Source organism: Somniosus microcephalus, chromosome 14 (genome assembly GCF_052327205.1).
Source record: "Somniosus microcephalus isolate GS21.2 chromosome 14, FLI_Smic_1.0, whole genome shotgun sequence".
NCBI lineage: Eukaryota > Metazoa > Chordata > Chondrichthyes > Squaliformes > Somniosidae > Somniosus > Somniosus microcephalus.
The window spans coordinates 83,037,394-83,059,850 of NC_141000.1; the positions used below are offsets into that span (position 1 = coordinate 83,037,394).

General features: G+C 45.5%; 1 protein-coding gene across 1 annotated transcript in view; it reads left to right on the top strand.

Annotated features, from left to right (window-relative positions):
* Window positions 1–22,457, top strand: part of spag17 (sperm associated antigen 17) — a 348,837-nt gene that overhangs the window by 51,440 nt on the left and 274,940 nt on the right. Inside the window, 2 exon segments of the mRNA XM_086006806.1 lie at window positions 11,857–12,044; window positions 15,249–15,383. Of these exon segments, the coding sequence (XP_085862932.1) occupies window positions 11,857–12,044; window positions 15,249–15,383 (323 nt within the window).

Consider the following 22,457-nt stretch of genomic DNA (forward strand, 5'->3'; position numbering starts at 1 on the left):
GTCCAGTGTTGGGATATTCTTAGTGTCCTCTACCGTAAAGACTGATACAAAATAATTGTTCAGCGCTTTTGCCATCTCCATGTTTCCCACCATTAATTTCCCGGTCTCATCCTCTAAGGGACCAACATTTACTTTAGCCACTCTTTTTTTCTTTTTATATAACTATAGAAACTTTTGCTATCTGTTTTTATATTTTTTGCTAATTTACTTTCATAATCTATCTTCTCTTTCTGAATCAATCTTTTCGTTATTTTTTGCTGTCTTTTAAAGACTTCCCAATCTTCTATCCTCCCACTAGATTTGGCTACCTTATATGCCCTTGTTTTTAGTCGGATACTATCCTTAATTACTTTACTTAGCCACGGATGGCTATCTTTTCTTTTACACCCTTTTTTCCTCAGTGGAATATATATTTTTTGGAAGTTGTAAAATAACTCCTTAAATGTACACCACTGATCATGTACCGTCTTACCCTTTAATCTATTTTCCCAGTCCACTCTAATCAATTCCACTCTCATACCTTCATAGTCTCCTTTATTCAAGCTCAGCACGCTTGTTTGAGATCCAACCTTCTCACCCTCTAATTGAATATGGAATTCAACCATGTTATGGTCACTCATTCCAAGGGGATCCTTTACTAGGACATTTTTAATTAATCCTGTCTCATTACACAGGACCAAATCTAAGGTTGCTTGCCCCCTGGTCGGTTCAGTTACATACTGCTGAAGAAACCCATCCCTAATACACTCAATGAACTCATCCTCAAGGCTGCCCTGCCCAATTTGATTTGTCCAGTTAATATGATAGTTAAAATCCCCCATAATTATAGCTGTTCCCTTATTACAAGCCTCAACTATTTCCTGATTAATACTCCGTCCAACAGAGTTGCAACTGTTCGGAGGCCTATAGACTACGCCCACTAGTGTTTTTTCCTCTTATTATAACTTATCTCCACCCAAACTGTTTCACTATCCTGATCCTTTGACCCAATATCATTTCTCTGTATTACAGTAATTCCTTCCTTTATTAACATAGCCACCCCACCTCCCCTTCCTTCCTGCCTGTCCTTCCTGATTGTTAAATAACCTGGTATATTTAATTCCCAGGCATTGTCACCCTGCAGCCATGTTTCTGTAATGGCCACAAGATCATACCCATATGTAGTTATTTGTGCCGTTAACTCGTCCATTTTGTTACGAATGCTACGTGCATTCAGATAAAGAACTTTCAAATATGTTTTGTGACACTTAGTTCCTGCTTTTTCCCCTTTTACTACTTTACCTTTTACTCCATACCTTCTGTCCCTTCCTGACACGCTTTGTTTTTTAATTCCCCCCACTGCTACCTAAGTCTATGACCTTCTCCGTAGTCATTTTTTATTATTTGCTCTCTAGAAACCTCCCCCCCCCACTAATTAGTTTAAAGCCCTCTTTACAGCCCTAGTTATATGATTCACCAGGATTCTAGTCCCAGCACTGGCCAAGTGAAGTCCGTCCCAACGGAACAGCTCCCTCTTGTCCCAGTACTGGTGCCAGTGTCCCAAGAAGCAAAACCCGTTTTTCCCCACACCAGTCTTGGAGCCACGCATTTAACTCTCTAATTTTAGTTATCCTAGCCAAATTCGCTCGTGGCTCAGGTAATAATCCAGAGATTATTACCCTTGAGGTTCTGTTTTTTAATTTGACCCCTAGCTGCTCATACTCCTTTAACAGAACCTTCTTCCTAGTCCTATCTACGTCGTTTGTACCAACATGGACCACGACAACTGGATCCTCCCCTTCCCGCTCCAAGTTTCTTTCCAGCCTAGAAGAGATGTCCTTAACCCTGGCACCGGGCAGACAACACAGCCTTCGGGACTCCCGCTCTCGACTGCAGAGAACCCTATCTATCCCCCTAATGATACTATCCCCTACCACTACAACATTTCTTTTTACTCCCCCCACTTGAATGGCCCCCTGTTCCACGGTGCTGTGGCCAGGTTGCTCATTCTCCCTGCAGTCCCCGCTCCCGCCCTCGCAGGGAGAAAGAATCTCGAAACTGTTTGACAAGAGCAAGGGCTGCGGCTCCTTCTACACTACCTCCTGGATCCCTGCACCTGCCTCACTCATAGTCACACCGTCCTGTCCCTGACCACGGACTACATCTGAATTAATTAATTTCATAGGTGTGACTACCTCCTGAAACATAGAGTCCACGAACTTCTCCCCCTCCCTGATGTGTCGCAGTGTCTGAAGCTCGGTCTCAAGCACCTCAATACGGAGCCGGAGTTCCTCTAGCAGCAAACACTTGTTGCAGATGTAATCACCGTGAGCCTCAATGGGGTCCACGGGCTCCCACATCTCGCAACAGTAACACATCACCTGCTCCATTCTATATAATTAATTAAATTTCTTATTAGTTATGAAGACCCTGCCCAGATATAGATGATAATATCACACCACTATTCAATAGGACTTACCAACTTAAAGGTATAAAAGAGAAGGAAGAAAACCTACCAACCAGCTGATCATCTTTGAATACTGTCTGTGGGGCCTGTTTGGTTGACTCGTCTCGCTGCTCTGCTTCCGCAGTGCTGTCTAAGCCTGGGAGTGGGGAACAAAACAGAGCAAAAACACCCCCTCACCTCCCACTTGCCCAAACTCTCCCACTTACCAAACTCTGCTTACACTCAATGCCACAGCACTCTGTGCAGTAGCACTAGTCCCGCCCCTTTTATACCTGGATTCTACTTCCGGTTTAAACTCCCCAGCAGTTTAATTTACACTTAAAAAATTAAACTCACTTCAAATAATTAACTTTTTAACACACTAAAATTCACAAAATATACTTAAATGACTTTTCTCTCACTTACCAAACTCTGCTTGCACTCAATGCCACAGCACTGGGCTTTATCACATTGCTGTTTGTGGGACCTTGTTGTGCGCAAATTGACTGCTGTGTTTCCTACATTACAATAGTGACTCCACTTCAAAAGTACTTAATTGGTTGTGAAGCGCTTTAAGATGTCCGGTGGTCGTGAAAGGCGCTATATGAATCCAAGTCTTTCTTTCTATAGCAACCTTTTATGTGGCGCCTTATCGAATGCCTTTTGGAAATCCAAATATATTACATCCACTGGTTCCCCTTTAGCTACCCTTCTAGCTACATCCTCAAAAAACTCTAATAAATTTGTTAAACACAATTTCCCTTTCATAAAACCATGTTGACTCTGCCAAATCATTATGATTTTCTAAGTGCCCTGTTACCACTTCCTTAATAATGGATTCCAGCATTTTCCTGATGGCTGATGTCAGGTTAATTGGCCTGTAGTTCTCTGTTTTCTCTCTCCCTCCTTTCTTGCAGGGTTACATTTGCTACCTTCCAATCCGATGAGACCGTTCTAGAATCTAGAGAATTTTGGAAGATCAAAACCAATGCATCCACTATCTCTGCAGCCACCTCTTTTAGACCCATGGGATATAGGCCATCAGGTCCAGGGGATTTGTCGGCTTTTAGTCCCATTAGTTTCTCAAGTACTTTTTCTCTGCTAATAGTAATGACTTTAAGTTCCTCACTCTTATTAGCTCCTTGGTTCCCCACTATTTTTGGTATGCTTTTTATGTCCTCTACTGTGAAGGCAGATACAAAATATTTGTTTAAAGTCTCTGCCATTTCCTTATTCTCCTTTTATAATTTCACCTGTCTCAGCCTCTAAGGGACCAAAGCTTACTTTTGCTACACTCTTCCTTTTTAGATAATTGTAGAAGCTCTTACAATCTGTTTTTATATTTCTTGCTAGTTTACTCTCGTATTCTATTTTCACCCTTTTTATCAATTTTTGGTCATCCTTTGCTGGTTTCTAAATCTCTCCCAATCTTCAGGCTTACTACTATTTTTCACAACATTATAAGCATTTACTTTTAATCTAATACTATCCTTAACTTCTTTAGTTAGCCATGGATGGATCACTTTTCCCGTGGAGTTTTTATTTCTCAGTGGAATGTATATTCATTCAGAATTTTGGAATATTTCTTTAAATGTTTGCCACTGCTTATCTACTGTCATACCTTTTAACCTAATTTCCCAATCTACCTTCACTAACTTGCCCCTCATACTGATGTAATTGGCTATATTTAAATTTAAGACTCTCGTTTCCGACTGAAGTATTTCACTCTCAAACTCAATGTGAAATTTTATCATATGAGCACTCTTTCCTGTCTCATTACACAATATAAGATCTGAAATAGCCTGTTCTCTGGTTGGTTCCATGAGATATTGTTCTAGGAAACTGCCTCCAATGCATTCCATGAACTTGTCCTCCAGACTACCTTTGCCAATTTGATTTGCCCAGTCTATATGTAGATTAAAGTTCTCCATGATTATTATATTTCCTTTGTTACAGGCTCCTGTTATTTGTTGATTAATACTCTGTCCAAAGGTATATCTACTGTTTGGGGGCCTACAAACTACTCCCACCAGTGTTTTCTGCCCCTTGTTATTTCTTACCTCCACCCATACGGATTCTACTTTCTGATCTTCTGAGCCAAGATCCTTTCTCATTACTGTCCTTATGTCATCCTTTATTATCAGGGCTAACCCTCCCCCTTTCCATTCTGCCTGTCATTTTGATATGTCAAGTACTCTGGAATATTTAGTTCCCAACCTTGATCACCTTGCAACCACGTCTCTGTGATTGCTATTAGATCAAAGTCATTTATCTTTATTTGTGCCACTAATTCGTCTATCTTGTTACAAATGCTTCATGCATTCAGATAAAGAGCCTTTAATTATTCCTTGCTTTCACCTTATTCGCTGATACACTTCTACCGTTAAACTCCCTCGGGGAAAAATTGAGTAGCGCCCCCTTTGGGCACTAACTTCGCCGGGGTGCTACTTTTAGCGCCCTGAAAAAATTAGTGCCCCCTTGGCCGAAATTCACCGGTAGCACCCCAAGAGGGAAGCAGGGTGCTACTGGAAGTGCCCCACCTCCCTCTTGGGGCACTGCGAGTGAATATCGTGGCACTATGTGCCACGGTACTGCAGGCCTTCCTCCCCTTCTTAAAAGGGAGGGGCTTAGCGCAGAGCGACCCGGGGCCCAGCTGGGCCACCAAGGATCAGAGTGCCGGCAAAAGAGCCCGGCACTCGAGATGTACTGGGCTAACGGAGTGCAGCCGGCACTCCGCAGGGGGGGCTGCAGAGGAAGCCGGGGATGGCAGAGGGGGCAGGTGCTGGCAGGCAGCCAGCAACAAAAATGGCCACTCGGCACCTTCCCTTTAATTAGTGCTGCCCCGGCCGCAGGTAGGACACCCTGACCCCGTTGGACATAGCGTCCGGCGGTAAGTCAGGGGGTGCTACCGAAGATCGCGGCCGTGGCGTGAGCGGGGAGCTGTGCACGACAATGATGTCATCGCTGGCGGAGCAGCGCCGCAGGGCGCTAACGGTTACTGCCGCCGCTAACCTCCCGCTGACTTTCGCAGGAGGCGTTGGCAGCGCCGCGCCCGGGCGGTAATTGCTTTGCGCACCATTAGCACCCTCTTAGGATGCTAATGGGAGGCGCAAAGCAACCGAATTTGTAGGCCTCTGTCCCTCCCTGTCACACTCTGCTCATCTTTACCCAAATCACTCCACTGCTCCATTGCCTTGACTTTTCTCTTTTTAGATTTCTAAATTTTCCTTCACCTGACCCATCCCCCCCCCCCCTTTTTTTAGTTTAAAGCCCTACCTACAGCCCAAGTTATTCAATTTGCCAGGGCACTGGTCCCAGCCCAGCTTTAGTGGAGACCATCCCAACGGAACAGCTCCCTCTTTTCCCAGTATTGGTGCCAGTGCCCAGTGAATCGAAACCCCTTCCTCCCACACCACTCTTTGAGCCACGTATTTAACTCTCTGATCTGCATGTCCCTATGCCAATTTGCGCATGGCTCAGGTAACAATCCAGAGATTATTACCTTTGAGGTTCTGCTTTTTAATTTGGGACTCTAGCTCCTCAAACTCTCTCAGCAGAACCTCATTCCTAGTTCTACCTATGTCGTTGGTTCCTACGTGGACCACGGCAACTGGATCCTCCCCCTACCACTCTAAATTCTTCTTCACCCGTGAGGAGATATCCTTAACACTGGCAGGCAACACAGCCTTTAGAACTGATCGCGGCTGCAGAGAACAGTATCTATCCCCCTGACTATGCTGTCCTCTACCACTACAACATTCCTTTTCACATCCCCCACTTGAATGACCTCCTGTACCATAGTGCCGTGGTCAGTTTGCTCATTCACCCTGCAGACCTTGCCCTCATCCACACAGGCAGCAAGAACCTCATACCTGTTGGATAAGGGCAAAGGCCGAGGCTCCTCCAGCACTGCACCTGCCTGAGTTGCAGTCACACCCTCCTGTCCCTGACCACTAACCAGACCTGTACCACTACCACAGTGTGACTGCCTCCTGGATCAAAGTGTCCAGATAACTCGCCCCCTTCCTGAAGCCCCACAATGTCTGCACCTCGGACTCCAGCTCAACAACTCTGAGCTGAAGTTCCTAGAGATGTAGACACTTACTGCAGACGTGGTCATCCAAGATCGCGATGCTCTCCACAAACTCCCACATGCTCAGTTGCAGCACACCATCTGCACTGCCATCCCTTTATAACCTTGTTTTATCTATTTAGTTAATTCAAATTCATATATTTAATTAACTTAGCTTACAGTTTAGTTTTTAGCTAATTACTAGATTTAGTTTAAGTTCTAGGTAGATGAAATTAAATATTTACCTGTAACACAAAGCACTCCAAGTATTGGAGGCAAAAAGCAGCACCTCCTTCCCCCTCTGCTCCGAATTCCCACTCTCTCCAAATTCCCAAGTTGAACACTCTGTTTAGAAGCACTCCATTTAAGATCACTCTGTGCAGACCACTAGGGTACCAGGGATGAGGGATTTCAGTTATGTAGAGTGACTAAAGAAGCTGGAGTTGTTCTCCTTCGAGCAGAGAAAGTTAAGAGGAGATTTGAGAGAGGTGCTCAAAATCATGAAATGTTTTGTTAGAGTAAATAAGGAAAAACTGTTTCCAGTGGCAGAAGGGTTGGTAACCAGAGGATATGGATTTAAGGTGACTGGCAAAAGAACCAGAAATGATTTTTTTTACGCAGAGCATTGTTGTGATCTGGAATGCATTGCCTGAAAGGGTGGTGGAAGCAAATTCATTAGTAACTTTCAAAGTAGAATTGGATAAACACTTGAAGGGAAAAAAATTACAGGGCTGTGAGGAAAGAGCAGGGGAGTGTGACTAATTGGATAGCTCTTTCAAAGAGCCTCCTCTGTGCTGTATCATTCTAATACAAAAAAGACATAGACAAGCAAGACAGATGACAAAGGCAATGACATCACAAGCAATGCTATGGGAGGATTCACTAGTAATATATTAAAAGGGGGGGAAATTCGGCATGTTAGCGTCTCCCGTTAGCGCTGGGGTGGGGGGGGGGCGCTAATGGGTTTGCGGCAAATCCAACGGCGCACTCGACATTCACCCGGGATTGCTAACAATTATTGCCTAGGCCTTTAGCGGCTGCCAGGTCGTAGCGTCATTGCATTTGAAACGCCCGTTAACGGCCCAGAAGCAAAATTGACTGTCACCCCCTGCCTTAGCGCCGGGCGTGAACAATGGCAGGAAGAGGAGGCGGTATGCATTCGGATGGCTGCTGTAGGAGCGGTATTTAAAGGGATCAACATCCGGTTTATTTTTAGTGGCCAATCAATGCTGCCTTGTCAGGTTCACATTACGATACAGCCGTTTTCAGTGAGTTAAACGTTTATTACTTTCAGGAGTGTTCTGTCTGCTAAGAATTTGTCAGTTGCATTCTGCTAAGATTTCCAAGTCCTATACTTGGTTACTTTGATGGGGACATTCATTACATTAATGTACTGCAACCTCCCCTTTAAGAGCTGGAAGGAGCCAGTGTGAATGATGAGTCCCGATTGTGGTGCACCTGAAATTGATTATTGCTCTGTGGGTAGCGCCCCGCTCTCTGTGTGTAGCGCCCTAAGTTAGGTGATTAGTGCTTGATTTAGCGCTCCAGTTCTTTCTTGGAGCGATAACAATCAATTTAGCGGGAGGTCAGAAGGATTAGTGCCTGGCGCTAATTCTACAACTTTTGAAAATTTAGCACCCCAACTACCAAATTTCTAGCCCTCCAGAAAGAGTCTTTTGTGTAATACGCCTGTACTGTAAGACTCATACTTAGTTCCTGTCATGTCAGATATCATGGGTGAAAAAAGGGGGCGCTAACTTCGCCGGATTAGCGCCCCCACGCCGTGGTATTGCAGGCCTTCCTCCCCTTGCGCAGCGCGACCCGGGGCCCAGCTGTGCCCCCAGGGATCGGGAGTGCCGACAAAAGAGCCCGGCATTCAAGAGAAGTGCCGGGCTCATGGAGCACAGCCGGCACTCTGCGGGTGTGCGGGTAAGGAGGCCGGGGATGGGAGCGGAGGCAGGTGCTGCCAGCAACAAAAATGGCCGCCCCGCACCTCACCTTCCCGGCCGCAGGTAGGCCCCCCTGACCCCGTCGGACATAGCATCCGGCGGTAAGTCAGGGGGCGACCTCGAAGATCGTGGCCGGGGCGTTGTGCACGGCGATGACGTCATCGCCAGTGGCGCATCGCCGCGGGGCGCTACCGTTTACCGCCGCCGCTAACCTCCCCCTGAATTTCACAGGAGGTGTTGGCGGCGCCGCACCCGGGCGCTAGTTGCTTTGCCAGATTTAGAACATAAGAACATAAGAAATAGGAGCAGGAGTAGGCCATTTGGCCCTTCGAGCCTGCTTCGCCATTCAATAATATCATGGCTGATCGACCTACCTCATCTCCACTTTCCTGCTCTATCCCCATATCCCTTGATTCCCTTAATATTCAAAAATCTATCGCTCTCTGTCTTGAATATACTCAATGACTGAGCCTCTACAGCCCTCTGGGGTAGAGAACTCCAAAGATTCACCACCCTCTGCGTGAAGAAATTTCTCCTCATCTCAGTCCTAAATGGCCGACCCCTTATTCTGAGACTGTGACCCCTGGTTCTAGACTCCCCAGCCAGGGGAAACATCCTCCCTGCATCTACCCTGTCAAGTCCTGTAAGAATTTTGTATATTTCAATGAGATCACCTTTCATTCTTCTAAACTCTAGTGAATATAGGCCTAGTCTACTCAATGTGTCCTGATAGGGCAATCCTTCCATCCCAGGAACCAGTCTGGTGAACCTTCGTTGCACTCCCTCTATGGCAAGTATATCCTTCCTTAAGTAAGGAGACCAAAACTGTACACAATACTCCAGGTGTGGTCTCACCAGAGCCCTATATAATTGCAGTAAGATGTCTTTACTCACATACTCAAATCCTCTTGTAATAAAGGCCAACATACCATTTACTTTCCTAATTGCTTGCTGTACCTGCAAGGTAACTTTCAGTGATTCGTGTACAAGGACACCCAGGTCCCTCTGAACACCAATATTTCCCAATCTCTCACCATTTAAAAAATGCTCTGCTTTTCTATTTTTCCTACCAAAGTGGATAACTTCACATTTCTCCACATTATATTCCATTTGCCATGTTCTTACCCACTCACTTAGCTTGTCTATATCCCCTTGAAGCCTCCTTGCATCCTCCTCACAACTTACATTCCCACCCAGCTTTGTATCATCAGCAAACTTGGATATATTACATTTGGTCCCCTCATCCAAATCATTGATGCAGATTGTGAATAGCTGAGGCCCAAGCACTGATCCTTGCGGTACCCCACTAGTTACAGCCTGCCAACTTGAAAATGACCCGTTTATTCCTACTCTCTGTTTTCTGTCCATTAACCAATCCTCAGTCCATGCTAGTATATTACCCTCCAATCCCATGAGCCCTAATTTTGTATAATAACCTCCTGTATGGCACCTTATCAAATGCCTTCTGAAAATCCAAACACACCACATCCACTGGTTTCCCCTTATCTATTCTGCTAGTTACAACCTCAAAAAAATCTCTAACAAATTTGTCCAACTAGAATCTAAATTTAAATTTTAAACAAATATCAAAAATAATTTCCTTTAATCATTTAACAAATAATTATGCTGTTTTAATTTTCCCATTTAAAAATCTGCTTCCATTTCTTCAGTCATAAGCCGTAAGTAACTGAAATCCACAGTGAAGTGATACTTCAAGATAAGACATACAATAACTTCTAAAATACAGTCAGGCATTTATAATTATTGTTTTAAAACGAATTTAGAAGTTAAGTAATAAAATTAAATTTTACCTAGTGATGGTTGACCATTTGATCAGGTGTACAAACTTTGAGCTGAGTTTTGCCGGCACTCAGAGGGTGGGTTCGGAGGAGGGTCCGCTGTCAAAATCCAAAAGATTGACAGCGGAGTGGTATCCTGCTCTAAACCCGCCTCCTTCTGAGTTTCTCTAGTGCCGGTTCTGCCTGCGCTTTGCAGACCCGTCACTAAGCGGCGGGTCATGCAGTTGTGCTAGTTAAGAGGGTGACTAAAGCAATTTAATCACCATTTTACCAGGTACAAAGCAGTTCCCCAAGTTTTCCACGAGGTTCCCGTCGCTCTGGGATCACTCCAGGTAAGTATGTCAGGTTCTGAACAACGTTTCATTTCTTTCATTAGGTGACAGCTGCAAAAGTGGTATAAAAGCTACCATTTTACAGCTGGTCATTTTCCAATTTCAGAAGCTTCAGCCTTTAGTATTTAGAACCCACTTTTGAGCTTTATGCACTTTTGAAGTGTTTGGAGTAATCTCTCTATCCACTGTCACCTCCTTGGAACAACCTATCTCAACACTGACGCATTACTTCTGTCATCTCAACCTCACCTGCCATCTGTTCCATCAGCATCGGTGCCCTTGAAAAAATCTCACCTTGGTCCTCAGAATCCCAAAACGATCAGCCCCAACCTCAGCATCACCGGGCACACCAGCAGCACCAACATCCACACCAACCTTCTCTGCAATCAACTGATGCTGCACTGCCCACAGGGCATCATCACCCGTGCACATTGCTGCCTGGGACGCCAGTGATGGCCTCACCATGTCCAGATTTGTTTCACTTAACACTGTACACCCTGGCTGCCATATGATGCGCCAGGTTGGCACCACCCCACACCAGTACCATAAAGCATCCCTACAATGTCCAAGCCATTCCTTTCACACATCACCATTGGAGGGTCGGGGTGGGGGTGGGGGAACGTTATGTCTCACCATTCACTGGAACTCACTAAGACACTTTCAAAGGTGCACAAATCTGTCCAAGAAGGCAAAGTGGTGTAAATAAGGATTTCAATGCTTGACAGCACATTAACAGAAAGTTTACACGAACATTGGCTAACACACCCAAGTGCCTACCCTTGTGTGTTGTTAGTTGATACGATTGGACTAGGATGAGGGTGAGTCTGAGGGGTGGCTCATGAGATGGAGAATGATAATATAGATAGAGAGAGATGGGTGGAGGTGCAAGGTAAGTTGGTGTTGTATCAGTTCCAGGCTGGTTTATGCTGCATGACATTTCAGTGCTCATTCTTTGCCCCCCAACATTCCCCAATTCCTTCCCCAATCCCTTCCCATCTCTCACTGAATCAATACACTGTTCCTTAATCATAAAAGGCGCTCAAAGAAATGTAGCATTTACAACTGATTTAAAAATACTGATGAATGTGGGCTTTTGGATTCTGGAATCCCTGAAATTTGTAATCCAGCAGTTCATAAAAGTATAGTAACATGTATAAAGTTTGCATTCAATTTCAGTGTACTTTTTTGGAAACAATATGGAAATGATGGATTGGGAAGTCAGCCATACCAATGCAAAATACTAACTTTAAAAAAAAGTAAACTTCTAAATGATTACTAGTTGCAGCTATTGAAACAGAGAGACTGCAAAAGGAGGAAGCTAACAAGAGCCTGGAGAATTTTTGGAAGTACCTTGAGCCAGTTCTGAATAGTGGAAAACATGGATCCAAACTCTTTGATATAGCCAGACTCCAGTATACAGTGAAGGAAGCCATCTTACCACAAGACTGGAACAACGATGATATGAAGGTCAGTACCAACCTAAAACTTCAGGCATATCTTGATTCTTAGCTTGTTTAGATTTGCAAGAGGATATGTTCAACAAACTAAAACAGTAAGCAAAGGCAAAATACTGCAGATGCTGGAAATCTGAAATAAGAACAGAAAATGCTGGAAACACTCAGCAGGTCAGGCAGCATCTGTGGAGAGAAACACAGTTAACATTTCAAGTTGGTGACCTTTCATCAGAACTGGTAAAGTTACAGATGTAACAGGTTTTAGCAAGTACAGAGGCAGGGAAGGGGTGGGGAGGAAAGAACAAAAGGGAAGGTCTGTGATGGGGTGGAAGGCAGGAGTGATTAAATGACAAAGGGGATGATAGTGCAAAGCAAAAAGGGGTGGTAATGGAACAAGTAAAGAAACAAAATATGGGTCTAGAGGACCTGTAAGTGGCAACAGTAGAATCATTACCAGCATCTGCTGTCCAAAAAAATGGGAGCAGTGGTTATGAACTGAAATTGTTGAACTCAGTGTTGAGTCCGGAAGGTTGTAAAGTGCCTAATTGAAAGATGAGGTGCTGTTCCTCGAGCTTCCGTTGAGCTTCATTGAAACAGTGTAGGAGGCCGAGGTCAGAGTGGGAGTGGGATGGTAAATTAAAATGGCAAACGACCAGAAGCTCAGGGTCACGTTTGCAGACAGAACGGAGGTGTTCAGCAAAGTGATCGCCCAATCTGTGTATGGTCTCCCCGATGTAAAGGAGACCACATCGTGAACAGCGTACCTGCCTTTGTACTTGCTTAAAACCTATTACATCTGTAACATTTTCCAGTTCTGACGAAAGGTTACAGACCTGAAACGTTAACTCTGTTTCTCTCTCCCCAGATTCTGTCTGACATGCTGAGTATTTCCAACATTTTCTGTTTATAAAACAGTAAGCAGATTGTTAAGCGTTCTGTTAATTCAGACAAACCGTGCCAGTTAAAGTTAGAGTTGAGCTTTTATTATGACAATCCAACAGCTTTATAGTCACTTTTACTGAGACGAGCATTTTATTTCCAGATTTTTTTTTTAAATTGAATTCAAATTCTGAAACTGCAATGGTGGGATTTGAACTTAATTCTCTGAATTATTAGTCCAGGCCTCTGGATCACTAGTCCAGTACTATAACCACTACATTACTATACCTGTCTGAACACAAGGGAGCACTAAGTGGAACTTGAACCCACAACCTTCTGATTCAGAGGTTTGAGTGTTACCAACTGAGCCAAAGGCATCTGCATGCAGTGTTTTGTGTGTTTTCTATAAAATGTTGCTGCATTTTGCTACATGCATTTATTGGTTTTGTTGTGAAGTACACAATTTTTACCACTTTTTTTCCTGTCAATAAATTCATTCATAATTCCTGGTGCTGCTGCCATTTAAATAGTTTCATACATAAGTATTGAGCATTTGAAATTCTTTGCATTTCTGGTAGTACTGTGATTCTGATAAGGAAGGCAAGTTCATGAAGAGCCAACAAACAGTACCAACAATACCCAAGGCATTTTGTCTGCACCTATCACCATCCTAGGATCCCTGATAATAGAACCTACCTGAACATTTCAGATGACAAAGGGCCGTGGATGCTGAGTCGTTGAGTATAATCAAGGCTGAGAGCGATAGATTTTTGGACTCATGGGGAATCAAGGGATATGGGGATCGGGCGGGAAAGTGAAGTTGAGGTTGACGATCAGCCATGATCTTATTGAATGGCGGAGCAGGCTCGAGGGAATGTATGGCCTACTCCTGCTCCTCATTCTTATGACATCTGTATTTGCTGCCACTGATCACAAGAGTGGCTAACGCAGGGTTGTGCCAATTTCTGCAGGCTACAAACAGAATGGCTCTTGCTATAGAAGGGAATGTTACCATAGCATGAAGGTTTCAGGCCATCACAGGGGGCAGCTGCCATATTAGCCAGCTGCAGTGCACAACTGTGACAAACACAGTGTTTGCTAGGATCAACACCTTCACTCTTTTCCTGTAGAAAGAAGACACCCACTGGACAGGATGCAGAGCTTTCAAGGGATGGCAGCAGGTTTCCCTGTAGGGTATTGTAGATGGTACCCTAATGCAGCATCAGGGCTCTTCATTTCAATCTCATGGCCTACATGAACAGGATAGATTGCACTCAATTATTATTTAGCTGGTCTCTGACTACAGAAACATTATTATGCACATGAGTGGCCATTATCCAGGAAGCAGGCATGATGCCTTCATTGTGCTGCAGTTCACATTGCCTGCACTATTTGAAACACTGGAATGATGGATGTTGGGTGAACATGGCTACCCCCTGCATTCATGGCTGTTGATACCACAGATGGTAAAGGAGCACCTTGGTCCAGTTTTTCAGCATCTTCTTGCTGTTCTTCAGTAGTCACCTCAACCTTCAAGAAAAATATAGTGTGCAGTTTTGGCACAATGAAAGAGTGTCTGTAAAAGCATAATGGTTGTGTAGAATGCTTGAAATTTTACCTCAGAAGATGTGGCAGTTTTCCTCTTCGGTCCATGCTATGGTTGATAGACCCCAGGAAATGTGAGCAAAATTGAAGAATACCTTCCTCTTGGTACCTAACAAATTTCCTAATTTGGGGCCAGGTACAAGCTACTTGAGTGGCTGCATTCACTCCCCAGTGGATCTATTGGGGTCAGGCTGGTTTACATATTTTTGGCTGGTATCTGGTGGTATTTACAGCACCATTGGGCAGCCTACTTCAGGTGGGGTATGGAATTTGCTCCAGTGTGGCATGGCCAGTGATGCTAGCTAAAGATTTACATTTTTTTTGGTTCCCTGCCTTTTGTACCTCACTCCTAATATCCTCCCCCCCCCCCCCAACCCCTTACCTTCTCCCACCATGCTTTCAAAAATACACCAACACCTATTAAACTGTCTTTTTGGCCCACCACTTAACGCCCTACAACCTGTTCATTTCTCTCCTATTCCATGTTCATTTCATTCTCTGATCTGTAAAGCACTATGGAGTGTTTTCACAATGTGAGGCCAGCAGAGTTTTGGATGAGCTCAAGTTTATGGAGGGTGGGAGAGCATTGGAATAATCTCACTAAAATATTGTCTGTGACAGTGTGATACTTCATTTTCTACAACTACTAAACTCATGAAATGACATTTCATAATCATGTCCTGCTGTAATTTCCTGGGCATGTTTCTGAGCACTGTTATTTCTTTCTTCTCAGCTGGCATTTGGTGCAGTAATATTCGATGATATTGCCAGCATGATTTACGATTGTGAAGACTGGAAACGACAGTATCAGAACTACCTGCACAATGTCAAGCTGATTACTGTGCCAGAAGCTTCAAAAGGTGAAAAGGTAAAGCAACACATTCCATATTCGGATTTGCTATTATGGTGTTCCACAATAGCGATAACTGATTTGACTATATGATAAGTTTTAAATCTAAATTTTTTCAATGTAATAAATTACTATAGAGGAAGATTTAATCTGTGCTTTAGTTATACGAAAATTACCACTGTTCTTCATAAAACAATTTATAATTTATTTACGCATGGTGTACAGAAGAAATATTAATTATATATTGCAATAAAATAAAATATAAGGCTATTCTATTTTCTTTCTTACAAAAGGATAAATAGTTACTTTTAATACTGGGGGGTTTTGAAAGCAATGTGCATTCTCAGTAATTTTTTAAAAAGGCACCTAGACAAAAGGTGGTTAATATGCTAATGAAGTAGACTAAACAATTGGTGAGTTGTTAATTTATGCATTTGGAAAAAGACAGGAGGAAAAAAAACATTTTTATTCATTCCTGGGATGTGGGCGTATTGCCCATGCCTAATTGTCCTAGAGAAAGTGGTGGTGAGCCGCCACCTTGAACCGCTGCAGTCCGCGTGTTGAAGGTACTCCCACAGTGCTGTTAGATAAGGAGTTCCAGGATTTTGGCCCAGCGACGATGAAGGAACGGTGCTATAGTTCCAAGTCAAGATGGTGTGTGACTTGGAGGGGAACTTGGAGGTGATGGTGTTCCCATGCAACTGCTGCCATTTTCCTTCTAGATGGTAGAGGTCGCGGGTTTGGGAGGTGCTGTTGAAGAAGCCTTCGCGAGTTGCTGCAGTGCATCTTGTAGATAGTACACACTGCAGGCATGGTGCTCCGGTGGTGGAGGGAGTGAATGTTTAAGGTGGTGGATGGGGTGCTGATCAAGTGGGCTGCTTTGTCCTGGATTTTGTTGAGCTTCTTGAGTGTTGTTGGAACTGCACTCATCCAGACAAGTGGAGAGTATTCCATCACACTCCTGACTTGTGGCTTGTAGATGGTGGAAAGGCTTTGAGGAGTCAGGAGGTGAGAGACTCACCGCAGAATACCCAGTCTCTGACCTGCTCTTGTAGCCACAGTACTTATGTGGCTGGTCCAGTTAAGTTTCACCCCCCAGGATGTTGATGGTGGGGGATTCGGCAATGGTAATGCCGTTGAATGTCAAGGGGCGGTGGTTAGACTTACTCTAGTTGGAGATAGTCATTGTCTGGCACTTGTGTGGCGCGAATGTTACTTGCCACTTATCAGCCCAAGCCTGAATGTCATCCAGATCTTGCTGCATGCAGGGAATGAGAACTTCTGGATTGCGCTGACATGCATGCATGGACCCAATCTTGCCACCCGTGCACATTTCACTAGGCCATCCCCAACATCTGCATCCTATTTGACCCTAAGCTCCACTTCCAATCCTCCTTCACAAAGACCACCTATCTCCACCTCCACAACATTGCCCATCTCATCCCCTGCCTCAGCCCATCTGCTGCTAAAAGCCTCAATGCCTTTGTTACCTCCAGACTCGACTATTCCAATGTTCTCTTGGCCGACCTCCCATCTTCCAACCTCAACAAACTTGAGCTCATCTAAAACTCTGCTGCCCATATCCTAACTCGCACCAAGTCTCATTCACCCATCACCCCTGTGCTTGCTGACCTATGTTGGCTCCCTATCCACAAACACCTTGGGCTGGATTTTACCAGCCCTGAGGAGGCGGGTTTGGAGGCGTCACTGCTGGGAAAATCCCCAAAAATGGGAGCAGGTCCCAAACCCGCTCCAACCCCGTTCCCAACCCGCCTCAAACCAATCTTCCCGGGAGTCGGGTCCCCGATTTGCACAGGGACCCGACTCCTAGCAGTGGGAAGAGGATTATAGCCACTTAACTGCCTGTTAACAGGTAGTTAACAGGCAGTTAAGAGGCTTTTTCCAATTTTTCAACTGCTGCTGCGGACTTCCCAACATCGGGGAACCCCGCCAGGGCTGGTGAGGCATGCTGTGGGTCGGTTGTTATGTTGGTGTTTGGATGACAGCTGCAGAAATGGTGTGAAGGATGCAATGGGACACTGGTTAGTATCAGAGGTAAGGACATGTTGTGAAAGTAATTTTTAATATGGTTAGATGTTTCTGCAGGTGACAAGCTGTGAAGTGTTTGTGTAGCCTCATCTCATCGGGAGAAGTGACAGATGGCTTCTGCAATCTCAGCTGCAGCTGCCATCTGTTTTATCCTAAGGAGAGTGTAATTGGAGATCCTGGGTGTTAAATCCGTGAATCTTGAGGTATGGTGTTCTTCAATAAATAGACGGAGACTGCAGATGAACAATCAACAGGTGTTTACTGGATGAGGGTATTCTAAAAACTAACAGTACAGATCCCTACTCAGGGTTTATATACAGGTGTGGTCACTGCCGGTACTACAGTATACAGGAGCTGTAAAAGTAGTTCTCCTCTTAAAGGTACATACACTACAATTCCTCCCCTTTTAGATTAACAGTACCACAACATTCATTTAACAGTTAACACTTTTAACATGCACATTAACTGAAATAGTCCATTTATAAATTCAGTCTTTGGGGCGGCTTCCTGATCCTTTCTGGATAGCGCCTTTCCTGAGTGTCTTGCTCTTGGTGCGGAGGTAATTCTGGCCCCCTGTCGTCGGTTAGTTCATCAGCTTCCAATGCTACTGTTTCTGGGGTAGATGCTACCGGTATGTCGGGTTCATCACCAGGTACGCGAGACATGGGGTTGACTCGTTCCTGTGACGCTAGGATCTGGTCGACATGGCGTCTCACAATGTTCTCCCCAACATCCACTGTGTACATTAGTGGCCCCTGCCGTGTGCATATCGTTCCTGGTTGCCATTTCTCTGTTCGGTAGTCGCGGGCCAAGACTGGTTGTCCTACATTGAAGCTCCTTGTCGGCTTCTCATTGATGTGCTGGAATTGCTTATTCTCAACATTTCTTCGTACATTTGGTCTGAGCAAATCCAGAGATCTCAACCTTCGGTTAAAGAACATCATGGCCGGGGTCTGGTTGGTAACTGCATGTGTCGCATTTCTGTAGGCTAACAGGAAATTGTCCACCTTATGCTGCAGTGGAATGTCGTCATCGCACATGGCCCTTACTGCCTTTTTAAAGGTTTGTACGAACCTCTCAGCCAATCCATTTGTGGCTGGATGATACGGGGCGGATGTGTAATGCCTTACCCCATTCCTTCTCATAAATTTCCAAAACTCTTCGGACACAAACTGTGGTCCGTTATCAGTGCAAATCTGCTCTGGCAAGCCGTTCCTGGCAAATATGGTCCGTAGGACTGCAATCGTTTTCTCCGTAGTGGTGGAGGACATTTTGATCACCTCAGGCCATTTTGAGTGCGCATCCACTGCTATTAAGAACATTGAGTCCATGAATGGACCAGCAAAATCAATATGCACCCGTTGCCATGGAGAGGAGGGCCACTCCCATGGGTGTAGAGGGGCATGTGGTGGTGCATTTTGGACCTTCTGGCATCCTGAGCAGCTCTTTGTTAGGTCCTCGATTTGTTGATCGATCCCCGGCCACCACACATAAGCCCTAGCAAGGCTTTTCATTTTCCTCTATTTTGATCATCGCTGTTATGCCTTTTAGTGTTCCGAGTCCCTCCTGGAACACTTCTTGTGTGTCAGTTAGCATTTTTGACAGTCGTCCAGGTGTGACGTCGTCATCCTTTTTGGCCTCTACCGTCAGTGCTTCTATGGAATGCCAATCTAACTGTATCTTCCGGATCCATTCACGTCCTAGTAGTGGTGGTCCTCCATCTGGCAATACATATAGGTCCATTTTTGGTGTTTCCTTGCCGTTGTATATCACGTTCACCCTTATTTTTCCTTTGGGGTAGACTTTTTGCCCCGTGTACGTCTTCAAGACAATCTCTATCTCTCAAGGGTATATGTGAGAATAGCCGCTTGTAGTCCCTTCGGTTTATGACTGTTAGGGCTGATCCTGTGTCCAATTCCATTTTCACTTGGACTCTGTCTATCTTGAGCGTGACCCAGATAGTTTGGTGATCCTCCATTTTGATTACATTATGTAGTTTCAGACAACCCAGCTCCTTGCTTCCGGAGTCTGTATCACTTTTCTGTTCGTCTGAACTACTCTCCGTCACCTTATGTACCTTTTTGTACTTCTCCTGTGGAGATTTCTTGCTGCTGGTTTTCTTTCCCGACCTGCAGACTCTTGCTATGTGTCCTGCTTTTCCACACTGTCTGCACACTTGGTCCTTGAACCAACAATCCTTCTGGTCGTGTGTTGTTCTGCCACAGCGATAACACTTCCCTGCTCCATATGACATTTCATTGGTGCCATATTCTTGCGGTCTCCGTTGTATCTCTGCAGCGCCCCGTGTGGCTGCTTCGTGTGATACTGCCATGCTGAAAGCCTTGTCCAGCGTAAGATCCTTTTCTGATAGAAGCCGTTTCTGGGTTCCTTCACTTTGAAGCCCACACACAAACTTGTCCCTTAATGTATCTGCTAGTCCCATTCCAAACTGGCAGTGTTTCGATAGCTTGCGCAGTTCCGTTAAATACTCAGCATTACTTTCATCTTTATGCTGGTTCCTTTTGTGAAACTTAAATCTTTCTGCTATCAGCAGCGGTGTGGGGTTTAAGTGGTCCTGTAGGATTGCCACTATGCTTTCAAAATCCTTATCCACTGGCTTCTCTGGGGTTACTAGGTTTCGCAGTAAGCCATACGTTTTTGCACCCATGGAATTCAACGATACCAGTGCTTTCCTGGCATCTGGCACTTCATTCGCCTTGCAGTACACTTCAATGCGTTCTACGTATGTCGCCCAATCTTCGACTTCATTGTCGAACGCTGTGACACTGCCACTCTTCGGCATCCCTGGGTGTGGTTAGACTGGCTAAAAATGGCAACTCCCGCGCTCTCCCTTCTTCTCCGCTGGCTCAAAATGGCGTCTCCCGCGCTTCCCTTTCTTCCCGCGCTCGCCCTTCTTCTCCGCTGCGGCTTCAAAAATGGCGTCTCCCACGCTTCCTTTCTTCCCCCGCAGACGCTGCTCAGCCCTTGAGCACTGGCTGCTCTCTGCGCATTTTCCTACGCGCCTCTCTCGTTGACGCCGCTCGGTCCTGAACCCCAGCTGTGCTTTACCCTCTCTCTCTTTTTTTGTTTTCCGTCAACGCCGCTCGGTCTTCAACCCCCGGCTGCGCCCTGTGCGCTTTACCCTCTCTCTTACCCCGTCGATGCTGCTCGGCCTTTTCTGTGCCGTCGGTCGGCTCCAGCCGCCGCTGTCCGGGAAGGGTCTGCGCCGCACCTGTTGCCAGCCTGTTGCGCTGGATTGTCATGACTGGAGAACCAAGCCCAGCTCTCAACAGCCTCCCCTGCGATGCTCAATCTCTGCTGGATGACTGGGCGGTTGCTCGTGGTCGACGCCCGTGCTTCTGGCCTCGACTTTCTTCCACTGTCCTCCAGGAGCGAATCCCTGGGAGGAAATGCAGAGTTGCAGGTAGGTTCGAATCTGCCTCGTCGCCACTGTTAAATCCGTGAATCTTGAGGTATGGTGTTCTTCAATAAATAGACGGAGACTGCAGATGAACAATCAACAGGTATTTACTGGATGAGGGTATTCTAAAAACCAGCAGTACAGATCCCTACTCAGGGTTTATATACAGGTGTGGTCACTGCCGGTACTACAGTATACAGGAGCTGTAAAAGTAGTTCTCCTCTTAAAGGTACATACACTACACTGGGTACAAGGGCTCACCTTTGGACAGTGATTGTCAGTGTTTGACAGCACCTCAATGCTGTCAAACACTGTCAAATCATCTGTCAAACAAGTGTGGTGCATATGCTTTAAGAAAACCGGCAGATGAAGTGTCACCAACTGACGTCCTCTGACACCAGCTTTCCCTTAATTGGCCGGCAAGCTTGCAGGACGGGCTTAACAAGGCCAATCAGGGTAAAATAGCGTTTGTTTGTCAGACGTTGCTGGGGGCGCGACTAGAACCCGGAAGGCAGTAGTCCCGCCCCCAACATGTCTCGGTGAGTAAAATCCAGCCCCTTGATTTTAAAATGCTCATCCTCATGTTGAAATCCCTCCATGGCCCCTTTCCTACCTGAAATTGATTGCGTTAGTGTTGTACATTCTCTAAACTGTTTGTTCTCTAAAATTGGTAGTTTCAGGGCTGTGCGTTCTCTGAACTTGGTAGTGTTAGTGCTGGGCGTTCTCGTAATTGGGTAGTGTTAGCCCTGGGCGTTCTCTTAACTCGGTAGTGTTAGCACTGTGTGTTCTCTGAACTTGGTAGTGTTAGCGCTGTGCTTTTCTCTGAACTCGGTAGTGTTAGTGCTGTGCGTTCTCTGAACTCGATAGTTCATTCCTGCACCTCCAGGATTGCCCTCTTTCTAGATGGCCCCTGAGGCTCAGCGTCTGCATGTAGTTAAGCAGAGCTGGGAGCGTTCTGCGCCCTCCGGCAAGGAGTTTCCACTGCTGTCCATGTCACCACCATCTGCTCTTGCTCATTGTGACTTGTGACAGACCTGGTGACAACACTACTCTATCTCGCATGGGACCCACCGAGGTGTGTGTCTCTGCGCTTAGGTCTGGTGACGCTGCGCCCTCAGAGGCTGGATGTTCCTCTGAGGAGTCGTCTTCCTCCTGGATAGTGGGGGGCAGGGGTGGGGTTGCTCTTGATGGACCTGTAGGAGAGTAAAGAGATGAGCTAGATATGTCATATGAAGAATGGGTACAGATACCATTATGCACATGATGATGACCATTCAGTGGCATCTGAAATCAGTCCCCATATGAGTGACTGATGTATGCCATGTATCTTTATGAGATGTAATTCTGCCACCAGGTTGCTGAGTGGCCCCCTCTCTCCATCTCCCACCTCCAGCTGCTCGGCCACTCCCGATACTTCCAACGCAGCCTCTTCTGCTGTTCTGAGGGTGGCAAATGATGGAGGCCCACCTCGAGTTCTCTCCCTCTCCCTCTTATTGTGCGCTCTCTTTTCCTGCAAGGAAGGAAAGAAGAGAAGGTTGAGTGAGAGTGATGGAATGAGTGTAAGGAATGGATGGGTTACATCTTTAGAAGGAGACTATGATGGATTGGGGTGGCAATGCCAA